The sequence below is a fragment of the Gasterosteus aculeatus genome, chromosome 12 (genome assembly GCF_964276395.1).
Source record: "Gasterosteus aculeatus chromosome 12, fGasAcu3.hap1.1, whole genome shotgun sequence".
Taxonomy (NCBI): domain Eukaryota; kingdom Metazoa; phylum Chordata; class Actinopteri; order Perciformes; family Gasterosteidae; genus Gasterosteus; species Gasterosteus aculeatus.
The window spans coordinates 15,939,984-15,967,582 of NC_135700.1; the positions used below are offsets into that span (position 1 = coordinate 15,939,984).

Here is a 27,599-nt window from a genome sequence, read left to right on the forward strand (position 1 = left end):
TTCGTCTGACCACAGAACTTTCCTCCAGAAGGTCTTATCTTTGTCCATGTGATCACCAGCAAACTTCAGTCGAGCCTTAAGGTGCCGCTTTTGGAGCAAGGGCTTCCTTCTTGCACGGCAGCCTCTCAGTCCATGGAGGTGCAAACACGCTTGACTGTGGACACTGACACCTGTGTTCCAGCAGCTTCTAATGCTGGCATTTAGGCAGATCTGCTTTTTGGTGGTTCTCAGTTGACTCTTCACCCTCCTGACCAATTTTCTCTCAGCAGCAGGTGATAGCTTGTCTTTTCTTCCTGATACATACAATTGTTTGCACTGTTGCTCTTGGGAACTGCAGCTGCTTTGAAATGGCTCCAAGTGACTTTCCTGACATGTTCAACTCAACGATTCGCTATTTCAGATCCATGCTGAGCTCCTTTGACTTTCCCATTGTACCGTTTGTGGGCGTTTGTATCCAATGAGCCCTATTTAAATGGCCTCAGAGACGTCACCAGCTGTAGTCACTCACAATCCCTCACAAGAAGTTAAGAGGCCATGCTATGAAGCGTATTTCATTGACACAACTTTCTAAATCGCCAAAATTGCTAATTCATGCTGTATGTATATTTTTGATCCAGCAGATTTTGTCACTTGTTCTGTTAACCCATAATAAAGTCATAAAAGAACTAAACTTCATGAATGTTTTTTGTGACAAAGAAGAATATGTTCCAAACACTCTATCCGAGATAAATCAGAGTTTAGAAAAAATGTAGAAACCCAACAGAGCCATGACATTATGTTCTTTACAAGTGTATGTCAACTTTTGACCACAACTGTACATACAAAAAAAGAAATGTAGAAGTTTTCTTACCATTCAGAAACGTCCTGTTGAGCCCTAAATTCTCAACTTGTTCGGGAGCCTCTCTCTGTGTGTAAAGTGCAAAACGAATTGATATAAAAAAAAGATACGACCAGCCTCTCGTCCCTCATCCCTCACAATAGCAAAGTCATCAGCAGCGGGCCGGATTTGGCCTGCGGGCCGCAAGTTTGACATATGTGATTTAAAGGAACAGGCAAGTATGACCACAGTATGTTACAGACATTTCATTAAGACTCCAAGAAACCATATCAACTTGTGGTAAAATGGGCAAGTCCTTTAATTACAGCTATAAACATTGTTCAAACCTAGAAATATTCAATATTGCAATTAATTTAACTCGCTCCATTTAAAGACATTTTTTCAATCAGAAAGTAGTGTCATGAGTATTAGCAAGTTTAGTAAAAGCGTTGGGATGAATGTGGTATGTTAGTCTATGTGAACGAGTGGTTTACATGTATTGTGTATGGTCATGAATACATGGCTGAATTTTAAGGCAGTGGCAAATTTAGTATAGTTTTTTATAGATATTCAATCGTTTCAATAAGAGCCAGATAGTATAAGTTTTTGTTCTCTAGTTAGGACACTATAGTGGCCTTAACGAAGGTTGAACGTGTGGATGTGAAGCAACAACATCAAAAAGCACATTATCCCATTTACCCATCTTCCACAGGGAAAAACCGCATTATCTGTCATTTATTTCTGTCAAAGCGAAAGCGAGTTACAGGCAACCAACATCATAGAAAGGTTGCACTGAGATGTACACTCGTACCCATAATGCTCAACTAAAGATACAGAGACTCACATAGGCAATAGGACAAGTGTTACAGATCGGTGACTCCTCCAGAAAGAGGCTGTGGGGAATGAATAGAGGATTCTTCTTTAGGTAACACAAGTGGGGCGTGTGTGTGTCTGTGTGTGTGAATGAGTAAGTATGTGTCTTCATGGCTCTTGTGATGTGCTGAGTGGAGTATTTTAGTGCTTCCCCTGGCACAGGTGTGCATGCGTGTGTGGCATCCACACATCTCTGTGACTCCCCACTGGGATCATAATGAAGACAAAGCACACTGGTCACTGTTGATTCAGCACCACTCCTCCAAGCCCTCTCGGTCTCTCTCCCTCTCTATTGCTCTCTTTCTCTCTCCTTCATGCCTGTGAAAGCAGCATTGTCATCATCTGGCTTACCATGTACTTCCTGCAGGCCTCCCATGTTCTGGGGCTGTGACATGGACACAGCCTCTGGACATTTGTATCATGAAGTTGGTGATTGCTGGAGTACAGAAGAGGTTTTTTTTGTCCCATCATGTTAGACTCACCAAACCCTTTGGATTGATTGTATGTGTTTCTTTTTTCATAATTGATATACAACGATAAGGAATGTTTTATGAATAACCATAAAGGAGCGAAAGCAAGAAAAAAAGTCCTCTTCCCCACCCGGCCCTCCTTCTATCTATCTCTCTCTCTCTCTCTCTCTCTCTCTCTCTCTCTCTCTCTCTCTCTCTCTCTCTCTCTCTCTCTCTCTCTCTCTGCATATGGCAGGGGACTCTTTCCCTTCGTAGCTCTGACCTTGTCAGCAGTGAATAGATGGCTCTCCTACACAGTTCATCCTTCCTCACTTCTCGGACCCCAGCCCACACACACACACAGCTTACCTAAAGGCCCGAAGTCCCCATGACAGAGACAGAGATGGTGTGTTCCTGGGGTCAACATCATTGCTCTTCCCGTAGCTAGGACGGTACTTTTCTTGTGCGTGTGCGTGCGTGCGTGCTCTTTAAGATCGTTGAGAATTATGTATGTGTGTCTTCGGACTTCTCTTTCCTGTTTTAGTGATGTTTGTTCACCGATCCCTAATGTTGTACACAGATACTGAACCATAAAGAAAACCCTGATAATAAATGTTTTGACTTGCACTACTTCAGATGTTGCAGAATGTTCTGTTTTATGAACAACTGTGAGGGTCCATTGAATTCAGCCAATACACTCTGTGTATTGTGCTTGATGTGCTTGATTGCAGTCAAGTGTTTTCTTATTTGCCATTTTGTCGTTGTGATATATTTTAAAAGTCAGGACCTTTTATTTAGAGCTCTGAAAGAATGAAACGTGCAAAAGGACTACAGTAGCAGCAGGTGGAGTTTGTGCAAGCCTCAGTGGTTCTCTGGAGGCACAGAGTGGCCAGGAACATTTTAGAAGGCTGACAAATCCAATACATTTTGTTTTTGTTACTTTATATTAATAATTACTATCTGAAACAAAAATAATGCCTGAGCTTGACTTCAGCTTTGAGCCAGAGGGACCCATAAGATAGACATCTGCTGTATTGCAGTTGTGTCTACATCAACTGTTAAAGAAATAAGTGTTATAAGTCATTCCTCTTTCCTCATCCTGAAACACTTGACATTTACAATCAAAAGTACTCATGATGTCGTAATGAAACATTGACTAATTAACCAGTCTGTTAAAATGTTATTTTAAAGAGACTATGGTTTGGGTCGATAAAGTAGGAGCCAATTCCCACTTATGCCCTTTCTCTTCGTTGGTCCCAGTCTTTTAGAGTGGCCTAAATAGCAAGCGGCATTATTAGCATATAGAGTAGATACGGAGTCCTCCAACTCAAAGCTTTGGTCTGGTAATTAACACTCAAGCAAAAGGATCACTGTGATTTGAATAATTATTACTGAAGCCGTCTGTGGCAAATCTCTACCCACTTCAGAACAGGGCAGGCAAAGTTTTTTATTTGTGTATATGTGCGTGTGTTGTTCTGGAGAACAACTAGATTCCAGTCTTGTATAATGCCACATTTGACACGGATGCAGTGGAGCTCTCTCTGTAGTAATTTGTTGCTATCTATGTATCTGTGTCAAGTGCAACACTGAGCTGCTCTAGCCAAATATTTAACCTGGCAAAAGCATTTGGTTGGCCAGGAGCCACGTTGGATGCATTTGAGGCACTGACAACTGTTGTTGACAGAGACACCGAGTGATACATTTCTTAAAGTTTAGGTACATGTGGATAATATGAAGGGGATTAAAAATTGGAATGTTGAATAAAAAAAACTACATGAAGGTTTTTTTTTAAGCTGTACCAGCAGGAGGCCATTCAATTATTTGATGGTCCCCCTGATACACAAAATTATGTTTAGATTTCCCAAAACTCCAAATGGATTTTGGAATAGTGTTTGGGGAGTAAAACACACTGGACAACAACCTGGTGCCTCAAATCCCAACAAGCATGACGCAACTAATAAAATACAGCTTATATGCCGCCGGTAATATCCAGCCTGTCCGAAATGTATCTTATTGAATAGTTAGTGACAAAATGTATGCTTCTGATCACATCACATTGCTCATATTGACACACTGTCTCTCTTGAAATCCTTCACTTTATTAATGATATGGGGTTATTCTCTCTCTCTCCCCTCAGCGCCCTGGGGTTTTCAACTCTCCATTTAGGCCTGCTCCCCATGAGATGGAACTGCTGCTGAGGCAGGTCAAGTACCAGACCCCCACCAGGCGGCCCCGCAGGGAAAGGGCTTGTCCCTTGGGTGTGCCTGACCCAACCGCCTCAAGTTTCCCTGGGACTCCTCGACCCCCATGGATCGACAACACTGGAACTCACTGCTCCTCCGGGCCTTCTCTGCCCCCCATTGCCATCAAGAAACAGCAGGTGAGAGGCTACAAGCTCGAACCACATGACCAGGTGGAGGCCGAGAAACAGAGCTCAATAAGAGGACGAGAATAAAGAAGAGACTATAAGGGGGAAGAATGAGAAAAGAGGTGAAAGACACTAATAATTTTTACAATGTGTCATACTTATTATTAAAGGCCCCCTAACATCCCTTTCTGGTCTCAATTGAGATGCCTCTTAATAAAAACTGAGATCCTTTGAAACTCCTTTTAAAGAACAATGACATCAATAAAACATTGCAGACAGCCCTCTTGGGGCTTAGTGCATGGAGCCGTTTAGTGTTTAGTGCAATTCTGTGAGAACTACTGTATTTGTGTGACTGTGTGTCTACATGTTACAATCAAACATTTGTCCACCTTAGTGTGTGGGTGTGTATCCAAAGTGTGTCTCATGGGCAGCTTTCGTTTGTGTTCCTCATCAATTCAATGTGGCTTGCCCGAGCAGTAAGGTCCGTGCTGTGGCAGACACACAAGGATTTGTTCGTAAATTGACTTAATACCTTTTTTTTAAGCGATCTTCCTGTTGGCATGTTAATGATGCATCGACAACTCAAAAACACAGTCTTGCTTGCTTAGTGTGGCTAAACATCCAACTTTCTTATACATTTAGAAGACACGGCAACATGGGTCTTTTTTAAGAACCAGTCTCCAATTCACCAGAGTCAAGCTGTGCATTTAACTGTTTTGTCAAGCGTTTGTGTGTGTGTGTGTGTGTGTGTATGTTGATTATTTAATGAGGAGCCATTTCATTATGTGTTATTTACGCTCTGTTGCTCTTTATGGCAAAGCGCTTTCTTTATTATTAGTTTCTAGGAATGTAAAACATAAGTGAGTAGAAATGAGGTGTGGATTCGTCTCGTTAGCTGCACAACAGACACATGTCTCCAGCTGCCTGTAGTTAGAGTGAGTTTAATCAGGAAGAATACATTTTACACACACATCTACAGCATCTGTCTTTCTCCCTCTCTTTCTTTGTTTCTCTTTTTTGAGTGTGCGTGATTAGTGCGAGAAGTCCCCCTTCCCTGATTTGCACTCACCCCTACGCCCCTCAGCCCCTCCCTCCCCGGTGCGATAACTATCTAGTGGTGATGGATAAGGTTGAGGTGCTGGCTGTGGAAGTGGTCAGGCCAGGCCAGCGATCCCGTGGCGATAGGAGCAAGGACAGGGTCCCCGTCCCTCCCTCTATCTCTCCCTCGTCATTCTCCCTCTCTTTTTTTAACACCAAACAACTGAAGGTCACCTCAAACAAAGTTCATCTGTACTGGACAAAGTTTAACGTCACTATAACAAAAGAACATGTGCCCATCTACAACTAACAACAACAGTAACAGTTGTAGCTTGCAGCTGAAAAGAAAATATACAAATGGACAGATTTCTTTTTCCAAGAGATAACTTTGGTATTCATTGGTTAAGAACTATTACATATGTTTCAAGTGTATTCAATGTCCTCAGTACAAGAGCACCACGGTCTCAAGGCGATGTAAGTAGGGTGGGGGTGAGGTTAGAAAGAGAAAGCCTCAAAAACCTGTTACTAAAAACAACATTTCTTTGTTTTTGCAACTTTGATATGCCACTCAGAAACCCATCACTCCAGGGTAGGAGCCACAATGTCAAGAATATGTACAAGGATTACAATTGATGGACAGCTGTTTGAAGTTTAGCTGACTTTAGGTCCCAGAATATCACCTTGAATCGCTCAGAAGTTTAGCATCAAATTAAAGATGGTGACTGTATTCTGTTATCTTTTTCATTCAGTGTTAAGAAATCTCCAGAACAGAACAAACCAACAATGCACGCTTTAAACTGTTCAAACTGTTGAATGTATATGATTTATATATATATATATATATATATATATATCAATTTCACTTCCGGAAGGAATGTGGATAAAAAGAGCATATTAAAGCTTTAAGTAGGCGAAGAGTATCTCCAAAGCTAAGCGGACTAGTAGTTGTGCCTGTTTTCTGCTACTTTCGCCATCTTGGTCACTCTTTGCAGCTCTTGTCCTCGCTCTGCGTCCCCCACTTTTAACTCTGCCAGGCCCGGCCTCCTTGTTTCCTCACTCTCTTGCATGATTGAATTTTCATCACTATGACACCTCCTTCTTCCCCCTTTCTCTGATTCTCTCTTGGTCGTTGTGTCACAGGAGGAGAGATGAAGAGGACTGCCCTCTGGTTTGAGCTGTAAGCCATCTCTCTCTGTGGAGAGGGATCAGAGGGAGAGGCTAAGGTCTGAGACAGAAATATACAGTGATCATTATCTCATTCGTGTGTCTGTCTCTGTGCTGGTGGTTGTGATTATGGCAGGTTTGGTTGAGAGAGCCAGGGGCGGTGTGGGAGCAGCGTGTGCATTGCCCCGACCTGAGGCTGCGTCTGCAGACCTCCTACACACACCTGGAGAAGGCCCAGAATCAGCTTCGACAACGCCTGTCAGTCACAATCCCCACTGGCACATTGTGAGACGTATTGCAACGCACGCTGTGATGTCACGAGAGGCGGCGCCGCTCTCTCCGGGGTAGTTCAAAATAGTGCGAGGACACCGGGTTCAAAATATAACAAAAGGTTTTAATTTCCGTCCTTCAGGTTCAACAGAAAACAGTCAAAACAGGGGGTAACTCAGGCTTCGGTCAATCTTTGCCGGTAGAACTTAACTTTACGGAAATCCACTTCTGTAAGGAAAACAACACCGTCCTCCCGGTCTCTCCTGCCTCCTCGAATCCTTATGGCTTGGTCTGCTCTGCTCAGCTCGTCTCCCTCCAACGGTGTGTCTTCCACCTTTATGAAGGCCTCCGGGTCGTCACACCCTGATGGGTCTCAGGTGTGAGGGGAATGCTCTGAGTTTCGGGGCACCAGCAGATGGAGCCATAGTTAGAGCCATCGCCGGTGAACGTATCTCCCTTCCAAGACCAAGCCTCTCGTGACATCACACATCCCCCCCCTCGAGACCGACGTCCTCGTCGATGTGTAGGAGGTGTAGAAGGCGTCCCGTCTGGAGAGTGCATCCGCGTTGCTGTGGCTCTTGCCCGCCCTGTGGACAACAGAAAAATTAAAGGCTTGTAAGCTCAAGAACCACCTAGTGATCCTACGGTTTGTTTCCTTGTTCTTGGCCATCCACTGCAGAGGGGCATGATCCGACACCACCGTAAACTGTCGGCCCAGGAGGTAGAACCGTAGGGATTCCAGGGCCCAGGTAACTGCGAGGCATTCCTTTTCCACTGTGGAATAGTTCTTCTCCCTTGGAAGTAACTTCCTGCTTATGTAGAGGATTGGGTGTTCCTCCCCCTCACGTGTCTGGGCGAGTACCGCACCCAGACCCACCTCTGAAGCGTCCGCCTGTACGATGAATTCCTTCCGGAAGTCTGGTGCCACCAGGACTGGACCGGAGCACAGAGCCCGCTTCAGGTGGCTGAAGGCCGCCTCCGCCGCAGGGTTCCACCTCACCATTCGGGAGTGCCGTTTGGTGGTCAGTTCTGTTAGAGGGGCTGCTATGGTGGCAAAACCCATAATAAAACGTCGGTAGTAGCCGGCTAGGCCTAAAAATGTCCTCACCTGTTTCTTGGTGATGGGCTGTGGCCAGTCCTTTATGGCCCGCAACTTGGCTTCCTGGGGCTTGACCAAACCCCTCCCAATGGTGTACCCCAGGTAGTTTGTCTCGCTGAAAGCCAGCCTGCACTTCTTGGGGTTTGCTGTGAGCCCTGCATCTCGGATTGAATCAATCACAGCTTGTACTCTGGGTAGGTGACTGTCCCAATCGGGACTGTGTATGACCACATCATCCAAATATGCTGCCGCGTACCTCTTATGGGGAGCAAGGACCCGATCCATCAATCGCTGGAACGTGGCCGGTGCTCCGTGGAGACCAAAGGGGAGCCGGGTATACTGGTAGAGCCCCTCCTGTGTCGCAAAGGCAGTCTTCTCCTTAGACGCCGGCGTCAGGGGAACCTGCCAGTAGCCTTTTGTGAGGTCAAGCGTGGTTATGAAGCGAGCACATCCCAAGGAGTCTACCAGATCATCGACACGAGGCATTGGGTATGCGTCAAATTCAGATACTTCATTCAACTTCCGAAAATTGTTGCAAAACCGTATTGACCCGTCCGGTTTGGGAACCAGTACAATGGGACTTGCCCAGGCACTTTGAGATTCCTCGATCACTCCCAACTCCAACATCTTCCTTACCTCCTCCTGAATGGCCCCCTTATGAGCCTCCGGCACCCGGTACGGGCGCTGGTTCACCGTTTTGCCTGGCACGGTGCGTATCTCGTGCTGGGTCACTTCCGTGTGCCCGGGAAGAGAGGAGAAAACATCCCGGTTACGGTCCACTAGTTCCCGAGCCATCTGCCGTTGATGGGGGGACAGGCTGGGACCCACCTGCACCTCATCTCGCCCTGGTTCCTTGGACTCCGTGGGTGTTGGGCAACTGAATAGCGCCTCCCTGGCGTGCCACTTCTTTAAGAGGTTAACATGATAAATTTGCTCACGTTTTCTTTTTCCCGGTTGCCTTACCTTGTAATTGACCTCTCCCACCCGTTCAATGACCTCATATGGTCCTTGCCAAGTTGCCAGGAATTTACACTCCACGGTTGGCACCAGGACCAGCACTTTGTCACCCGGCTTGAACTCTCTGGGTTGAGCCGACCGGTTGTAGGAGGCTTGCTGTTGCCGTTGCGTGGTCTCCATGTGTTCCCGCATCATGGGATAGATGGCCTTCATTCTCTCCCTCATGGCCCCGACATGCTCAATCAGGGTCCGCTGTTGGCATGGCTGCTCCTCCCAGGCCTCCTTCGCAATGTCCAGCAGTCCTCTGGGTCTGTAAGAAAGCAAGAGCTCAAAGGGTGAAAAACCAGTAGAAGACTGCGGCACCTCTCTCACCGCAAACAGCAGGTACGGCAGCAGGTGATCCCAGTTGCGCCCATCTTCCCCAACGGCCTTACGTAGCATGGACTTTAGAGTTTTGTTAAACCGTTCTACTAATCCATCCGTCTGGGGGTGGTAGACTGAGGTTCTTAGTTGTTTGATCTTCAGTAGCGCACAGAGTTCCTTCATCACCCTGGACATAAACGGAGTCCCTTGGTCGGTCAATATCTCCTTTGGGATTCCAAGACTGGTTGAGAGGAGAAACAGCTCGTTGGCGATGTGTCGGGCCGTAGCCTTCCTCAGCGGGATGGCCTCAGGATATCGGGTTGCATAGTCCAGGATGACCAAAATATACTGATGCCCTCTGGCACTTTTTGGTAAGGGCCCTACTATGTCCAGTCCAATCCTCTCAAAGGGAGTGTCGATAATTGGTAATGGGATGAGCGGATTTCTGTATGTGGGCTTTGGTGCCACTTGCTGACATTCTGGGCAACTACGACAGAAATTCTCAATCTCTTTGTGTACTCCGGGCCAAAAGAAGCGTTGCAGGATTCTCTCCTTAGTTTTCTCGACCCCTAGGTGGGCCCCTAGTGGGTGCGTGGGTGACAAAGTGCTAAGTGAAGTACGGTGGCTCGATAGGACTGTGGTACGAGGAGCTGTTCATGCACTTCATCATTTTTCTTTACCACCTGGTAGACTAACCCCCGACTTACTGCAAAATGTGGATAGGTAGGGTTTGTCCGATCCCCTAGCACTACTCCCTCTAACACCTGCACATTTCTCAGGGCATTTGTCAAGGTGGGATCCTGTAACTGGGCTGTACCGTACTGGCCTGTGAGCGGGGGAAGTGTGTCGATGCCCGGGATGTCTTCCTCGCTCGAGATCGGCGCACTTTCCTGAGCCATGTTGTCTTCTCCCGTGTCCGGACCCGCCTCGGTGTCAGCCTGGGCACCTGTCATTCCTGCAAGAGCACAGGCCGGAGAGCGTAATTCTGAGGGTTTCACATGAATATTATCAGGATGAGTCCTACCTCTCCGCTTCCGAGGTACTCTGCTTAGCCGCTCCTGAGTCTCCCTCCACAGCAGGTGGAAGGCTGGGAAGTCTCGTCCAATTAGGATGGGGACGGGCAAGGAATCAACCACCCCCACCTCCGTGAGTATGGTCCCCCGGGTAGTGGTCATCGTGAGTTCAACGATGGGGTAGTCTCTGGTGTCTCCATGGACACAGGAAACGGGAAGGACTTTCCCTGGGGTCAAACCAAGTGGCCCTATCAGGTCCTTCCGTACCAGGGTAGCTCGGCTACCCGAATCTAGCAAGGCCTCCACGTCCTGGTGATTCACAGTCACCGGGCAGGTGGGAGGTCGATCTGAGGGGGCATCTACAAGTCCTATGAGCGAGGCAAACCGGGGGGCGGGTGATGAGCTGGATGACTTAGCCGTGGGCATAGGGTCGTCCGCCTGCGTCCCACAATGCCAGGAGAGGTGTCCCACTCCCCCACACCGGTAACACTGTCTGGTTTCCCTTTCCTGGTGTATTTCCTTGGGACCCAGCGGGTTTCTGGCTCCCCCTGGGGCTCTTGAAGAGGCTGGGTTGGTAACCTTGGGACGGGTTGTTTCAGTCTGTGGTAGGGCCATGCTCCTGGGTTCTCTTCTGGAGGCCCGAAGCATATCTGCTGTGGCTTGATACTTTTCCACTGCTTCCACGGTTAGATCGGCCGTGGTCAGGGCCTGTTGACTGAGGAACCGCTTTGCCTCATAAGGCAGGGCACGTAAGTATCGATCCACCACCACGGCCTCTACTACTGCAGGCGCCGTATTCCTCTGTGGTTCCAGCCACTTCCGCGTGATCCGTACAAGTTCGTGCATCTGTGCACGAGGAGGTTGGTCGGGTTGGAAGGTCCAGTTGTGGAAGCGCTGGGCCATACCAAACTTGGTAATTCCATTTCTGCTCAAGATCTCCGTTTTCAGGGCATCATAGTCCGTCGCTTGGTCAGGCCCCAAGTCCCGAACAGCATTCAGTGCCTCCCCAGTTAGAAAAGGGGCTAACAGACCAACCCACTGGTCCCTGGGCCAGGCTTCCCTAGTGGCCGTGGCTTCAAAGGCATGCAGGAATGCCTCAACGTCATCCGTGGCACCCATCTTGGATAAATAGTTACTTGCATTTATTGGGCGTACATTCCGGTCGGCCATCTGTTTCTGCAGTTGTAATTCCTCCGCCCTCAGAAGGTTGGCTTTCTTTTGTTCTTCCAAGAGAGCCAAGTTTGTTTGCATCTGGGCTTGCTGGCCAGCAATAAGGGTCTTCAAGATTTCTTCCATTTTGTCCAGTGAGGGGCCTACAGTCAATCTAGAAAAGTGTTGAATCAATCTTTCGGTGTCCTCCTCTGACATGCACTAAATCCGCTTGAACAGTGCCTGCATCCTCCACCATATGTGATGTCACGAGAGGCGGCGCCGCTCTCTCCGGGGTAGTTCAAAATAGTGCGAGGACACCGGGTTCAAAATATAACAAAAGGTTTTAATTTCCGTCCTTCAGGTTCAACAGAAAACAGTCAAAACAGGGGGTAACTCAGGCTTCGGTCAATCTTTGCCGGTAGAACTTAACTTTACGGAAATCCACTTCTGTAAGGAAAACAACACCGTCCTCCCGGTCTCTCCTGCCTCCTCGAATCCTTATGGCTTGGTCTGCTCTGCTCAGCTCGTCTCCCTCCAACGGTGTGTCTTCCACCTTTATGAAGGCCTCCGGGTCGTCACACCCTGATGGGTCTCAGGTGTGAGGGGAATGCTCTGAGTTTCGGGGCACCAGCAGATGGAGCCATAGTTAGAGCCATCGCCGGTGAACGTATCTCCCTTCCAAGACCAAGCCTCTCGTGACATCACAACGCACACAAACATCCACTTGCAAACAAAATTTGACTACTAAAGCGACTCGTATATAATCCCAAACCAGAAACGTTTTTAGAAGATTTCATTTTTTTCTTTCATTTTCAACAGTGTATATATGCTTAAAAAGGAACATTTGAAACCAATTAAGAGTATTGATTGAAACATTAGAACTTGCTTAAAATAAAAAACAATTGCAGTGCAGTTTATATAATAATCAATAAAAAGCATCCACTTCATGAACTGAAACCTAGATGACAAACTTGTGTCCTTGTTTTTCTTCTTTTTCGCCAACCAGAGGAACAGGAAGTATACTCCACCATCCGAGCCACAGCAGAAACTCTTCTATTCAGTCAGCCGCCTCGAAGAGCTTCAGATAGTGGATTTACTTACTAACCCCGAGAGGAGGTAGGTTAAAAACAGCAAACACAAACCTCATTATTTGTGGTATTATTATTATCCTTTTAGTTATCCGGTCTAGCTAGCTTTGGAGCCACCTAGCCGCAATGCTACGCATGGATGCAGAACTGATGAATGTTTCCTTCTCTGCCTCGACACAGTCAACGTTTTTTTCTCTAACGCCTTTACAATCATGCAAGATGTTTCAATGTATCTTTCGTACAGATGGCACTTTTGTTTTTCTCTTATTGCAGTATTCAACATTATTCAGTAGAGGGTTCTTTTAATTTTCATTTAAATGTCTTTTCATGGTAATGCAACAACCTAAACTCCAGGCATCAAAAATGTCCCTGAGGTTGACAATGGTAAAATATATGATTGAAATGCAAAGAGCCTCTAAAGTCTGCTGTAGATTTGTAGTAATGTAATAATAATTGTAAAGTGATCATACAGCTGTTATAGAAACCGGTTGTCCTTTTCACATCAAACTCAATAAATGTCCGACACCTGTTTAACTCCGGTCTAGAGCTGGAACATTGAGCCAGGTCAGACGACACTTCCTCACCCCGTTCTGACTCATAGCAACCGATGGTTTATCCCAGGTTTATGCCTGGGTTTATTTTATTCTTAAAGAAAGGAGGAAACACAGAGATGCTGCACATCCTAACCCTTTCAACTTGAGTTGCACATATTTGTCAAAAGTGACAGCAATTTAATAAATCGCCACTCTCCATCACACACATATGCACACCCACCCACACACAATTCCCAGTTATGCCCTCCACTGCCCCCTCTCCATGTATACGTAAATGAGGTGTATGCATGTGTGTGCGTGTGTGTGTGAGTATAGGTATATAGGAGAGAGAATGTATGTGCGTGGGCCCTGCGGTCTGGTCCAGGCATTAGGTAATTGACTGTGTCTTTGCTCAAGGCCTTTCATGGATCACCGTCCTTTATTAGCTCACTTCCCAGCACGCACGCACACACACACACATGCAAGCACACAAAGTTCCCAGCAGCTCCACCCCAGCCTCTTACCCCCCACCACCAGCACCCAGACCCAATTGCCCGGAAACAAGGAGTGAAACAAGAGAGAGAGAAAGCGAGAGGAGCAAAGGGAAGAAGGAGGGAGCAGCGGCACGGGAATGAACGAACACAGCCCCAGGAGGTGGAAATAAATAAAAAAGTGGAGTGAGTGGGCGGGAGAATAGGGTCTCATGCAGCTGACAACAGGGGCCGGGGGAGTAAGATCAGTTTTGCTCCTTGCAACTACGCTATATGTGTAAAATACAGTATTGATGGAAAGCTTGGAGGGGTTTTATGTTTGAGCATGTGTGGTAAATGAAGGTTTTCATTGATACGATATCTATTCAAATTGCAGTCCGTTTTTTTCGTTTGTTTGATGTGTGTTTTGAGTTGTAGAACCTCCACGTGGACAATTTGCCGAAGCTGAAAGGAATTGCTGGCTGCAAGTCAAAACGTTGCAAGTCATCATTGAACCATATTTCCAACAAAACAAACAATGGCAAGTGTGTGGTATGCATGGTTTACGCAAATCCTATGCGTATGCATAGTGCACAACGAGTCACACATTCATACCTCCTGGCTGAACTTGACCTCGCTTTTCTCTTTGATAATACCACTGCTGCTGTGTAGGATGTTGTTGATAAAGATGCTCTCAGCCCAGTCATGTCATACCGCTGTCACTCAGAGCTCATCCGATCTAACGTTCCCCCTTCCGCCTCTTTGTCTGATGCTCCATCTCTTTGTGTCTCTCTACCTCTGTTTACGCTCTCTTTCTTTTCTCATTCTGTGGTAATTAGTGCATTAGTCCTATCGCTGGCATCACCCCCAGCTACAGCAGAAGCCAGCAGAGCTTCTTGTCACAGCTCATAGGGCCAATGGAGTGGACAGCTCAACCCTGGTACTCATCATCTTCATACCGTGCCCAGCCAGCCTCCCCGCAGCCACATTATCAAGCTATGTTACCCAGCCATGCTCCTAATTATTTTCAAACCCCTGCCACAGCCCTCGCACCCAGCCTCTGCCACATTACCTAGCCCAACTTGTAATCATCACCCTTAGCCTTGCTTCAGCCCTCTACACAGCCAGAAGCCTCATCATTAGCATAGCCCAGTTGTTTTTCCTATTTCCAGACCGAGGTTCTTTGGCTTGACCATCACAGCTCTTGGCAGTATGCACACAGCATAACCAAACCAGGCCCTAGAAATAGCCCATGAGTCCTCGTCCTTTTTTTACCTCAGCCATCTGTATCCGAGCAGGAAAATCTACCAAGGCAAATTTAGCACAGTGTGTCAAGACATCCACATGTGATCAGACAGATGCAAGTCGCCACCTCCCAACGGCCCCACCTTAAACCAACGGGGTCCGTGTAGTGGTTGCCCTTTCTCCAGCGTCCATGTGTCCTTGCCTCAACTTCTCAGTTTCCAAGAGCAGTGCTATAACAGAGAAAATGGATGATAAGTTTAGTGAGCGTCTATGAATGTTTGTTCGATCAAATTTATGCATAGTTGTATGTTTTGGGGGGCGCATGGAACTAACCCCCTTCAATAATTAGTGCACCCCTACTGTTTCTGCTCTATCATACTGACGTAGTGATGCTGGCTGCCTAAATGAGTGAACATGCATCATTTAACCGGACTGCAACCTTCCTCCATGCAGGGCTAATTCAGATCTTGTTTGAAATAATACTGAATCAATGGTTAAAAGGGCACTGCTTTATTTAGGTAACACACACACATAGGACGAATATGAATTATCTTGAGATTTCTTTGCTATGAAGATAAGCGAGTTGTGTGAGCGATTGCCTAAACCTCTTAACGTTGTAACGTTTAATATTGCCGTCCATTGTTCTATAACATATTGAAAGGATTAGTTTCTGCACAAGCTCATTGCACCAACGATGTCTAATTTCAAATGCAGAGATGGGAAAGCCCTCTCTGCCCACGCTACTTTTGTGGCCATGTCACCAGCGGTACTGCCTGTAACCATAGAGGATGGCTAATTAGGAGGCTACGTGCTAATCAAGTACACTGAGTGGTCACGTCTGTGTCTGTCTCCGCTGCAAGCATTTCCTTCCCCTCGGATTAGACTGATAACCGTCACAGGTTTCAACGGCTAGCGTCCGATCAGAACCAACACACACGGACACACAGCGGAACAGATGCATCAGGCATCGCTGCTTTACTGAGCGGCAATCACGTGCACACAGTTGAATACATGTTGCCTTGCCACGCACTTTAATGTTGCAACGGCATTGTCCACTCTACCTCCTCTTGCCACAAAACACACTCTCATTCTGTTGGGGCTTTATTATCATCATTTTTTATGATGTGGGTGCAAAGCATCAGGCGACAGGGACCGGAAAAGTGTGTTTTCATAAATACACACATGGCCTACTCTTAACAGCCTCAGCCTCAATGTATCACCATGACGCATGCAACTGATGAGGGGTATTTTTTACTGGGAACAGAATTCCCATTAGCAATTAATTTCTAGACTGAAATAGGCCAAGTAGAGACAATGGAATTAGGCGGGACAGGGGCAGCACCACCTTTGGACCAGTGTCCACCTTTTAATGTGTCTGTCTCCGTATGTATTTGATAGGTTATCACGCCCATCCATCTCCCCAGCTAAGCTGCATTAATGTCTCGGTTGTTGCGGTGAGAAAGAGAACGCAAATTCTCCATAACCATTTTACGGCATGTGTAAAACGCTGCAGCCCCTTCATTTGCACAGCCGTAAAATATTCCCCCTGCCAAACTCCTTCCTACTCAGGACCTCAGATTTATCAATTAACCCTCAACACTTTGCTTTCATTACGGTGGCATTTTGCGCCACAAGGCCTGCATACAGAGTATCACCAGGGCCGAGTGCACACAACATCATGTCAAGTGGACTTCATATTTTACCGTGACTTATGAGAAAGAATGACATTAGACGTCATTATTTATTGTCCAAGTAGTTGCAATCAACTCGATCCGATCCCGGGTCACTTCAGGCCAATTTCTTTACCTAATCAAATTAATTTATGTCAACCTTCTGTTTAAAAGTAATAAATCAAGTTTGGCAATTTATTGTTGGAACTACTTAGATGTATGTTTACTTGTTATACTCTAGGCATACATTTCCAGGCCAACTGTACATCAAGGCCTTTAACAAATGTATAGTCCGTTAAAAAAGTTAAACCATCAATGAAACTTTAATGTCTCCCGTTTTATTTGACGTAATTGTTTTGTAATCTTTTATACTCTTATTGTGTTCCTGTTAACAACAATTTAATATGGTTAAGTGGTATTGCTCGTCATATAAAAACTCATTAAAATAAATCTTGCAATCCTTAAATCATAGCTTTAGGTTAGTGAGACAAGACAATTCCGCAGTACAGCAGGACATTTTGTATGTACCATAGTGAAGAAAATATGTTAACAATCAAGTTATGTTGAAAAAAACACTTCTTATACGGTCTCTCTGAACATACCTGTGTCAAACGCCTGTCTCTATACGGCTCCTAGTCCGCTCCCATTGATCTTGGGTATTTGCAGGGACAGCAATACTACAGCATCGGACTCACTGTTTTATTTCAACTACAAACAGTTTTCCAGCACTTCTAAGTTGACTATATATTTGTGTCATTACAACCTTGAGGAAGTCCTGAAGGCTTGCTGAAAGGCACAGTATCTAAATACAGCTTGTGTGTATTTTCCATGCGACGTATTTAATTGCAAATGTACCGATTAAATTGACACTATCTTCAGTTTAAATACATCGCAAGTACTGTACATTGGTTCTCCAACATTCTAAACAGAAATAAATTGTATTTTCAGCAAGATTTCCTTTACTATATAGAGTATATGCTATAAACTGCATTGTCATCATTGTCATAGTTGTTCTGAGGGAAAGTTGAGTCTGGAGATTGCTTTGGGGTTTATTTCGATAGTTTTCTCTCCATGTTTACATGGATGTAAGAGAAAGCCGGCAGACAAGCAGTATAAGGATGTCTGTGCTTTTAATGGACCACCTGTCCCTGTGCAGATATGCTCCACTGAACCATACTCTATGTTGTGTGGAGTAATCACTGCCTTTCTCTATCTCTATCTCACGCGATCACTCTTTCTTTCCCTCGCTGTCTTGTTTATTTTCACACTTGTTCTTTTTCTCTGTCCTGTTCATCCACGGTACCTTGCTGCAACTTTTTTATGCCCACCTTTCCCGCCCCCCGCCCCCTTCCCCTTTTTCTCGCAAACTATGTGTTGTAGGTGTGTGTGTTAAGAAATATGACATGACAGCCCTCCCATACAGCAGTGTTTTGGTGATAGAAGTCAACCCCTAGCTCTGGAATGCAAATTGAATGGAATAAAGCTGTGGTGCAGACGGACACAGAGGATGCAGCAGACAGGATACATCGACTTACGTGTGTGTTTAGCATTTAACAAAGCAAAAGAATATATTTTATAATAGTAGGTAGAAGTGTGTTTTAATTCTCTTATGTTGCCTTTTAAATTGCACACAGTATTTTTCTCCACGGGAATGGTAGTTGATTTCTGTACTAACTTTTTATAATAATTGATAATACTACGTCTCCTCAGTGTTTTATTTGTTCACCATACCTACAGTGGTCATTCCAATGTGGTTTGTATACTTTGTTTGTGTACACATTTTTACCTGTTATTACATAGTTGACTTGCGTGCATGCCTGTGTGTGTCTCATTGCAGAGCCAGATGCTTACTAGGCAGCACGGGGAGCATGTGTGGGGGAAGGTTGCAAGTGGGATCTGGAAAGGGAAGCAATCACAAATATTTAAACCTGCAAATGGCCTTGATGTCCTGTGCTAAGCACTCTGTGTTGACTGATGAGCCTGTTAACCCTGGCTGAAACGACTCCAGCACAGGGATGAGACGGCAACGCTGGTCCCGCCTGTTCCTGGCCCATTTTGCATGGGAATTGTGCATATTTAATCTAAGGTGTGTCGGGGTGGGAAGACAAGCCCCCCTCTTCTCTGTTTCTCATTATAGATGTGTAATAGCATCCTGAGGCTGGGGCCTTAATTCATCAGCCCCATTCCTAATCTTACCTTTGGTCTCAGCCCCCACCTTCCCTTATGGCCTCCTCTTTACCCAAAGCAGTGCTAGTCCCTGTTCTCCTACTACATAATATGTTAGCCTAAACCCAAGCATACCAGAGTCAAAGCTTTTTTACTTTTATAAGCAGGTTCAGATAGAATGGCGCCAAGTGCCACAACAATGTGAGACGCTTTACTGGTTGGGAGGGTATCTAATATAGCAATAGAATAAAGACTTTTCTTCTAAGAAGAACATTTCTAATAATACTCACCAGGGTACAATGTGGTATTCATATGATTTCCATTACAATCGATTGCACTGCATCTTGTTGGATAACACTGTTTTGCAAGTTGTCTTCTTCTATTCACCTTCTACAAGCAGGTTCTATTGTCGAACCCTTGTCATGAGTTTGAAGCAACGCTTTTGTGGATGTAGCCTTAGTCTTCTATTTCACTTCCCCCCTGTGAGACTGTGTTTCTCACCTGGTTAGAAACCTATTAAACTAATCAGAGATCAGTTGGTAGATATAGATTTTAATGTTTTATTGTTCTAATATTTTAGATATAAACCTTTTAAAAACACCACACAAAAATATTTTTAGAAAAAAGTTGCTTGTCACATGAATTGTTTTCTTTTACTTGTTTTCTTTTCGATGTTGCATTCGTTGGAAATTCTACATCCGTTCTGTGATTAATGCGTTTGAGTGTCAATGACAAGAGCTCTCTGAAGCATCTTTCCATCTAATTCCATCTATCACTCCATATCTCTCTCCTCTCATCCCCCTCTAATCCAGCCTTCGATTAATGTTTCTGCTCATTCTGCTCATTTACTAGCTCTTCTTCGTCTTTTCTTTTTTCCCCTTCTCCATTTTCTTCCTATCATTCTCCAGACAATTTTTCCCCAGCACGTCGCATGCATCATGTAACTACCTTATGAGCAGACAGTACATCTAAAGGGAGCATGTGGGTGTGTGTTTGTGTTTATAGAGGGCCCCCATGCTGTGCATGTAATTTCTTGTTTGCACATGGTCCCAAACATCTTTGACCACTGCAGAGCAGTGAAGCAATGTTTAGAGAGACAGAGAGGTTGAACAAGACAAAAAAAAAGATTGAGAGAAAAGGAAAGCGGGGGGAGAGGGGAGAAAACAGGATGATAACAAAAGCAGCTCGGATTTCACAGACGCATATTTCATCAATCATGTGAATAAGTCGTGGTGATTATGCATGGCGGTGGCAGGCCGAGGGGGGGCTGATTACTATACACCATAAAGGCTGCTTTCTTATCTCACACACACTGATTAGTTTCTGTCTGCAGATAGCCTCTCACTCTTCGCTCTTTTACACACACACACATACTCTTGGGTTGCGTCTATTCTTGTTCTACACATGGCATGTATTCATGCAAACACACGCCCAAAAACGCACACACACATACTCAAAAAAAATAAAATAAAACACTGTTTGTCCACTGCGGATATATATAAGCATGTTCAGTCAAGATCATCAAATAGCAGAAAGCAAAGGGTAAAATATCTTCTCAAATTTGCATCTTGCATAATGTATCTTGTAATTGATTTTTATCATTTATCATATTTTTTTTCCAACAGGATATCACTTTAAATTTTTCATTGAAGCTAGTCTGACTTTTCCTGTGTGGGGTAAACCGGAGCCTTAACACACTTTGTTGGACACCGTTGTTTGTCCCGAGCTGCAACAACAATGAAATCCATCACATGAAGGTCCAACTTCTCTACCAGCCAAACAGAATGCTCGGTTATGCGGCCCTGCAAAGTATGGACGATGGCTTCTTCAAGACCTGGATCTTGTGATTGCATTCCGCGGCTTCCCCATGCTTTACAAATACTTCAGGTCTTTTAGTGTACCCGTGTACAATCACTTGATGCTCTCTTTTGTCCCAGTGGAAGAATGTGGTGATGGCGAGTTCCTCCGTCGCCTGGTGTCCGTAGAGGGTAAAGTCCTCTTCGCTGTGGATCAGGGGAACGTCAAACTTAATCACGGATTTTCATAGGAGAAAGGTGACGACCGTCCCGAGCGGGCTCAGACCTTCTGCCTTCATAGTACACTTAAAGGCAGAATAACTGTCTGTCTCCATCAATGTTAAAAAAATGTCAGACTGCGTGGATCATGGTCAGTACATGGTGACCTCAGAGTTATTTTCCTTGTTATGTTATTATTATATATATTATATTATTATTATTCTATATTGGGACATATCTACATATAATCCATCTCCCTCGACTCCACTATGTTCATTTCTTTGTTTTTGCCTACAATGGCCCCAAAATGGCACATTCCAGAAAATGTTCTATTCTCTTTTGAGGTAGAAAATTCTTCTACATTTAAAAAAAAACTTGTTTGTAGGAATCTCAACCATTGTTTTTATGTCCGGCCTTTTACACCTCTACAGCTGTATCTGAAATGTATACCAATGTGTCTTTTCTATTTCTACTGGCTTTTTTGGTAGACTGAGTGGCTCCAAGAAAACTAAAACCAAAATGGATTACCACTATATTCTCAAGTAAATGTGTTGCAGACTGTTTTGGTACTTTAGGTCATTTTCTGCCACTGTGGCCTTTACGTGGTGCAGAATGAGAGAGAGAGAGAGAGACATCGAGAAAATTAGCTACGTATGAAAGGCCTCGCTTTGTGTCTCAACCAGGGAATTAGAAATGACTCCTTCTCTTTCGCTCCTCTCTCTCGCTCTGATATATAACGTAAACTCATTTGGTAACCAGGCTCGAGCTGCGTGGCGCTGTCTGAGTGTCTGCATGTGAGAAGTGTGCCTGGGACGCATTAGGGCCTCCTGACAGGGGCCTGGGTGAAATAAGTGAAATTAATGGAGCTCCTTTCATGTCGGACAAGGCCGCGGCACCCCTTTCACGCCGCGTACAGTCACGGAAAAGTCAATACTTTTTTATTACTCCTCGCTTGCCCTACATTCCCCGCTACAAGTGCTCTGTTCGCTAATTGGTTTCAGTTTGCAGAGAAAGAGGACAGAAAGAGAGGGAGAGTACTCCATCCCAAAGAACACAGGCAAATAAATCAATCTCATATTTTTTCTCCCCGCTGTCTTTTCTCATTGAGAAACATCATGGCAGAGCGAGGGAGGGATGAGGCAGAAATAAAGGAGAGTGCGATAGGGTAAATGGTTGGTTAGAGCACGCCTGGTCCCCGGAGAGCATAATGATATCTGGGAGCCTGTTAATGGAGACGAGTGGTTAAAGTGATCTAGGGCCTGGTCACCCCAGGGGGCTTCAAACCAGCAACCTTACCTCAACATCCTGCACGCGCTCTTGGCTCAGAGGCACAATGGAGCGTCCTACCAAAATACAATTTCAGACAGAAACGTTGATAGATTTGCAGAAGATGCAATGAATCTGTGTGTGCAGATATCAGGGTCCGTTTTCAACTGTCAATGCCTTCAGTGATTGTTTTCAGCGTTTTCAAAGCCTTGCTGCACTGATGGAGGATCTGGGATTACTAGATAATTTTACAGTATGTGTTGTAATTATTCATCATGAACTTTTGCCAGAACACATCCGTCTTTTGGGAAACACTATTTCACAGTTACAATTGAAAATGGTAGAAAGGTAGAAAAATATCTATAAAAATAAAGATTTGGAATTTGAGTGCTTTAGAAACCATATAATTGGATGTGCCTGCATTCCTGTAAGTATACTGTGCATATGTGTGTGTTTGTGTGTGTGTGTGTGTGTGTGTGTGTGTCTACTAAATGTATGTGTCCTGTCCGCCAGTTTGCTGTTCACTGTTGTGTTAAGCTTAAGTGGCAGTGGGGTTAGCCTCTTTCAGAAACAGCACAGCCACAAATTGATGTGACACTTTGAACCCCCTTCATTTCTTCCCGCCAGCCCACCACCTCCAACACACGCGCACACACAGACACACACACCCCAATCAGCCTCCAGTTGAAAGGAGGTTCCACCAGTCTCGTTTTCTTTCTGCGTCCCAGCTTTCACAGCTCCGTAGTGTGGGCTAGGGTAGGTTTGGGGGTTTACAGTATGTGTGTATTTGTGTGCATGTGAGCGTGTGTGCATCTGTGTGAAGGAGCTGTCACACAGGGCTGGCATCACCATCCAGTTTGCCATCTCTATCTCAGCTTGACAAGTCCCTTCTCCCTGCCCCATGGCTAACACACAGGCGCACACACACACGCACACATCTCGCTCTCCCTCATACACACATACGGTATGACCGATCACAGACTCACATGCACTGTGGGAATGCATAAAATGAAGAAAAAAAATGCAAGCACACACACAGTTTCACAGGCTCCATATTACACAATGAATGTTTGACCAAAGCTTTAGCATGCTTTGGACATTGTGACAGTAACACATCACGTCACATCATTGTTACTGTATATGTAGCTGAATTTAGACCAAAATTTGCTTCAACCTTTGTGTGCAAGAGTTTCTATTTTTGTGTGTGTGTGTGTGTGACAGAGAGAGAGTGCGATGTTCTCCGCAGTGTTTGGCGTCAGATCGCAGAGGGGTTCTGTTTGTTACAAGGACAGGCTTGTCCCCGCCCCCAGGCATCGGCATTACGATGATTGTCATGGCGATGGAGTGTGAGTGACAGGCGGGTTCACATGTGGTAGCCGGGGAGCAGGAAGCCCGAACCGCCCCAGTCCCTGACATTAGTTTGTCCTTCATCAAAACTTTACACTCGTTCACAACTGCTCACTCGCTCTGTTGCAAAATCTTTCTCATTTACTTCTTTTTTTTTACCATCTGTCTCTCTCATGTACTGATCTATCTCTCTCTCTCTCTCTTTTATTCTATTTCTCTGGCTTGTGCGCTCTCATTTACATTTCATTTAAATCCTTTTTCATCCTCACTTCTCTTTCTATCTGCGTCTCTTACCCTTTCTTTCATTTTTCTCTTGCTGTCATTTACGAGTGCCGGTGTTTTGTATTTTTTTTTTTTTATTGGGCATCATACTGTACGTAACATGTGGAGTGCATTCCTCAAACGACAAAATGTATGTGTGTGTGTGTTTGTTCAGGCATTTTTGCCCATGTGCATTTCGCCTCCGAAGTTTTTATTTGTGGAGATGAATGTGTTGAAGCAAACGTTTAGCTGTGTGTGTGTATGTGTGTTTGTACGGATACAAATGTACGTGTATGTGTGTTATTTTCTGTGCATCGCAGCAGAAAAGGAGGTCAGCTGTTAATGTTGCCCGTTACGACCGTGATTAAGAGCCCCGCTTAGTTCCAGCAGCCTGTGCAGACGCGCAGACTCACAAACACACACTCTCACACGTCTATGTCTCAGGTGCTGTGTAGTTTTACAGGAGGCTCTCTCTTATATGTTATCGCCCTGTTGTGCATGCGTTCATGGTAGTGTGTGTGTGTGTGTGTGTGCGTGTGTGTGTGTGTGCTTGTTGTTCGGGGGCTGTGCTGTACACGGTCTCTAACTGGGAGGAGGCTCCAGGGCCTGATGAGAAACCTGTCATAGTCACTCATGAAAAGAGCAATTCACCACTCCACACACACACACACACACACACACACATGCACACAGCATGAGGTTGCACATGGTCTTGGTGAGTGTATTTCTGAATCATAATGGTTGGATGTATAGCTTCATCCCCATCTATGAAAGTTGGAAAACTGTCACATCCGCCATCTTCACTGAATATTATTTTGTTCAGAAATGTTTAAAAAACAATGCGCGTGTGCCTTGCTGCTTGCTTGCTTATCACACTACACCACATTGCATCATACAACTCAAATTCAAATTGATTGCAGGAATGCTGTTACATGTGGATCCAGCGTGTGAGGAGGCACTGAATGAAGATGAAATAAAGATATAGTCTGCTTCTCCTTGTTGTGCAGGTCATCCCCTCATTGTTTTGGACCTGTGGTTTGTTTGCACAAGGAGAAACCAAGACATTGTATAAGTTAATTTGTTGAACCTGATCTTGACTCTTAACTGATTTAATGTCTGCTCTTTTTTCCTATTTCTGAACATGTCTCTCCCTCCCCACCCCTCTTGGTCCTGTCTGCCTGGTCTCCGCTCCTCTCCAGCTGGTCAAGACATTGTTGGCCACCTACGTCTTTGATAAGTCTGCTCCTCCAAGGCTGGCAGCATCGTGTGAAACACCTCCTTCTGGCCTCAGAAAATGAAGAGAACTACAAATAAAGATGGCTGGTTGTATGTACTATATTGTATTTGCATAGTGGGTATTTTTGAGTCCATGGGTTCGGTGTAGTCAGTTTGAGTTCACGTCTATTTGGCTTTTTATCAAAGAAAACACACTTTACAGTATTCTACGGTCAGTAGTTTATTTCCCAGAGTATTTGTGATTCGGAGTCACTGGATGTTCAACAAAATCAGGTCCAATCTGACAACAACCACAAGTCACTATGTGTTGATTCTGTATAAAAAAATGTAATGTGTTTCGAAAGAAACCGAAACATCCATTGGGTCCATTGACTTTTCCAACATGTGGTATTACAGGATCCATTGAGTGATTTCAACATTCACGGATTGTCAAAACAACAACATGGTTAATACAAAACATTTCCTCATCTCTGCATCTCGTTTGGTCTGACCAACTACAAATCAAAAAAGAACAAGAAAAACATACAATATCAAATTTGTGGTTATTGAAACTTTTTTCCGCAAAAAAAACTACAGATGTATAGCATGTTCCTTTGTGCTGACATTTTGAAAGACTTTATTTCAATTGCCAGTCAAAATTATTAAGACCATCGCTGACCCTTTTCTGGTTGAGACGACTTCACATGTCACCTCCTCGGGCTGCGCCCTGAGGCAGGACTCCGTCACATACTCGACGGTTTTGATCATGAAGTACAAAGCGAGTCTGCCTCCATCACTTTTTGGTCTCTGGCACCGACACGTGGCACAGAGGTTTCCATCATTTAATCTACTTAATTCTACGCTAATTCGCTAACACAAACTTTGTCTCCGGTCCTTTCTTGTTTGCTTCCTCTCTTCTCCCCCTGTCCTCCGTGTTGCTGGCGTCCCCCCCGGGCCTGTGCTATAAGGCGTGGAATGGGAGCATAGACAGAGCATTTAGTAATGGCTTCTTAATGGGCTTGTCGACAGCCACATTAGAGCGCACAGGCAGCGGGCGAGGCCGAGCAGCGATATGCCAAGCCAGATGCCATGCCAGCTGTGGCACTCCACTCTCTCACTTACGCTCTCATTTGTAATCACATTTCTCATACGGATGGACGCCATGTGCGTGAAGAAGAAAAAAAGGCAGACGCACAGGCATGTCTCCTCCCAATTCTGCTCAGTTGTTGGGAGCTGATGACATCAATGGGGACGTTGTGGTGTTAAAAAGGAAATGTAAACCGTGATTGGTGGTCTGTGGAGGAACCTTTTAAGGAAAATTGGGGTTTATCTGAGAAAATAATGACTGTTAACAAAAGGAAAACATCAACAAAGATCTCACAAGCGGCTCATATATATACTTTTGAATACATGTTTTTATTGTATAGGATTGTATTCCTTTTGCTACACCGCTGCCTGCTTTCAGGAATGGGACTCCCTGGACCTCCTGAGCCTCCTTCTGTATGAGCATTCAGCTGCATTTGAATTGTTTTAACATGTGCTCAAGTGTCTTAAATGTTATGTACTACAGTCTCTGCCAGCACTCTGCTCAAGCCTGAGTCACTTTGGAGCATCACGTCCGCCAAACTGAGATACATGTTCATGCAATAAATGGTTCAAATCTTCATATTGGTCTCCTAACTGTAGTGGTAACATTATTACCGAAACTGTCCATCTGGCCATCCAAACCTTACAGCGAAATTTCCTCTTTGAACTTTGACCTGTTCATCCTGCTTGAGGCCAAAGATTATCGGCCTTTACCAAATGTTTGATGGATTCAATATTGGTATTTTCTTTCTATAAAACAAACATTCTTGATAAAAGTTTAAATAGCTGCAACAAAGTTTCTGAGAGAATCATGCTACTGTCCAGCAAACACACCATGTAACAGCCAGACTTTTTTTTACATTCTGACATCTTTGGTTTATCTATTCTGCAATTTCTTAAAATTTCAAATATTAGTCAGTAACCACCAGAGTTTATGCAGATTTGCTGTAAATGTGAAAACACCCAACTGGGCCAATGGGCCTTTTGCCATTTCTTACCCCTCTACTTCCGGCACCTTTGCTTTTATCCCACCAATCTTCAAACACAACCTCCATTTTCATTTCAACTACACACCTTTAAAATGTCACAACTTCTTTCATACTGTTGTAATTGTTTCGTATTTGCTAAATCTTTCCACAGTCAGACGTATGGCTTATAAACACCTGGCGAAATACTCAGTACTGCCTTTGTGGTTGTTCCCGCTGCAGTAGTAGGACCACATATACCATGATACCATGATGACACACACACAGACTTGTAATAAGTAATGGTAATAAGATCCAAATTACAGTTAAAAATGGAGAGAAAAAATTCTAGGAAACCAAAATAGTAAGGCAGGATAAACAACTTTAGCAAGTAAATGACAAGGAAAAATGCATAAATTAAATTAGGTTTAGTAAGTGTTACTGAGAAGAAAGTGATGTCAGAGAGAGGGAGGACTGATTAAAGTAATAGATGGATGATTGAATCAATTAATGAATGTTAATGTGCTTCAGTGTAACCAGGGACGGGAATGTCTTTGCCAAAGGTCTTGTAGGTCTCCAGTAGGGGGAGCCATGTGTCAGTGACTCCAGTGTCAGTCCATGTCAAAAAACCTTCATCAGTGGCTTATTGTGTGTGTGTGTGTGTGTGTGTGTGTGTGTGTGTGTGTGTGTGTGTGTGTGTGTGTGTGGG

At 44.8% G+C, this 27,599-nt stretch overlaps 1 protein-coding gene across 3 annotated transcripts in view; it reads left to right on the forward strand.

Annotated features, from left to right (window-relative positions):
- The window catches only part of spata17 (spermatogenesis associated 17), a 38,598-nt gene extending 13,638 nt beyond the window's left edge, over positions 1-24,960 (forward strand). For 2 of the 3 annotated variants that reach the window (XM_040168343.2, XM_040168358.2), the window contains exons 7-10: positions 4,277-4,519; positions 6,846-6,994; positions 12,570-12,679; positions 24,824-24,960. In XM_040168343.2, coding sequence (XP_040024277.2) covers positions 4,277-4,519; positions 6,846-6,994; positions 12,570-12,651 — 474 coding nt within the window. In that variant the 3' untranslated portion in view covers positions 12,652-12,679; positions 24,824-24,960. The remainder of the gene's footprint in view (positions 1-4,276; positions 4,520-6,845; positions 6,995-12,569; positions 12,680-24,823) is intronic. The other variant, XM_040168350.2, reaches the window with a different exon arrangement.
- The last annotated feature ends 2,639 nt before the right edge of the window (positions 24,961-27,599 follow it).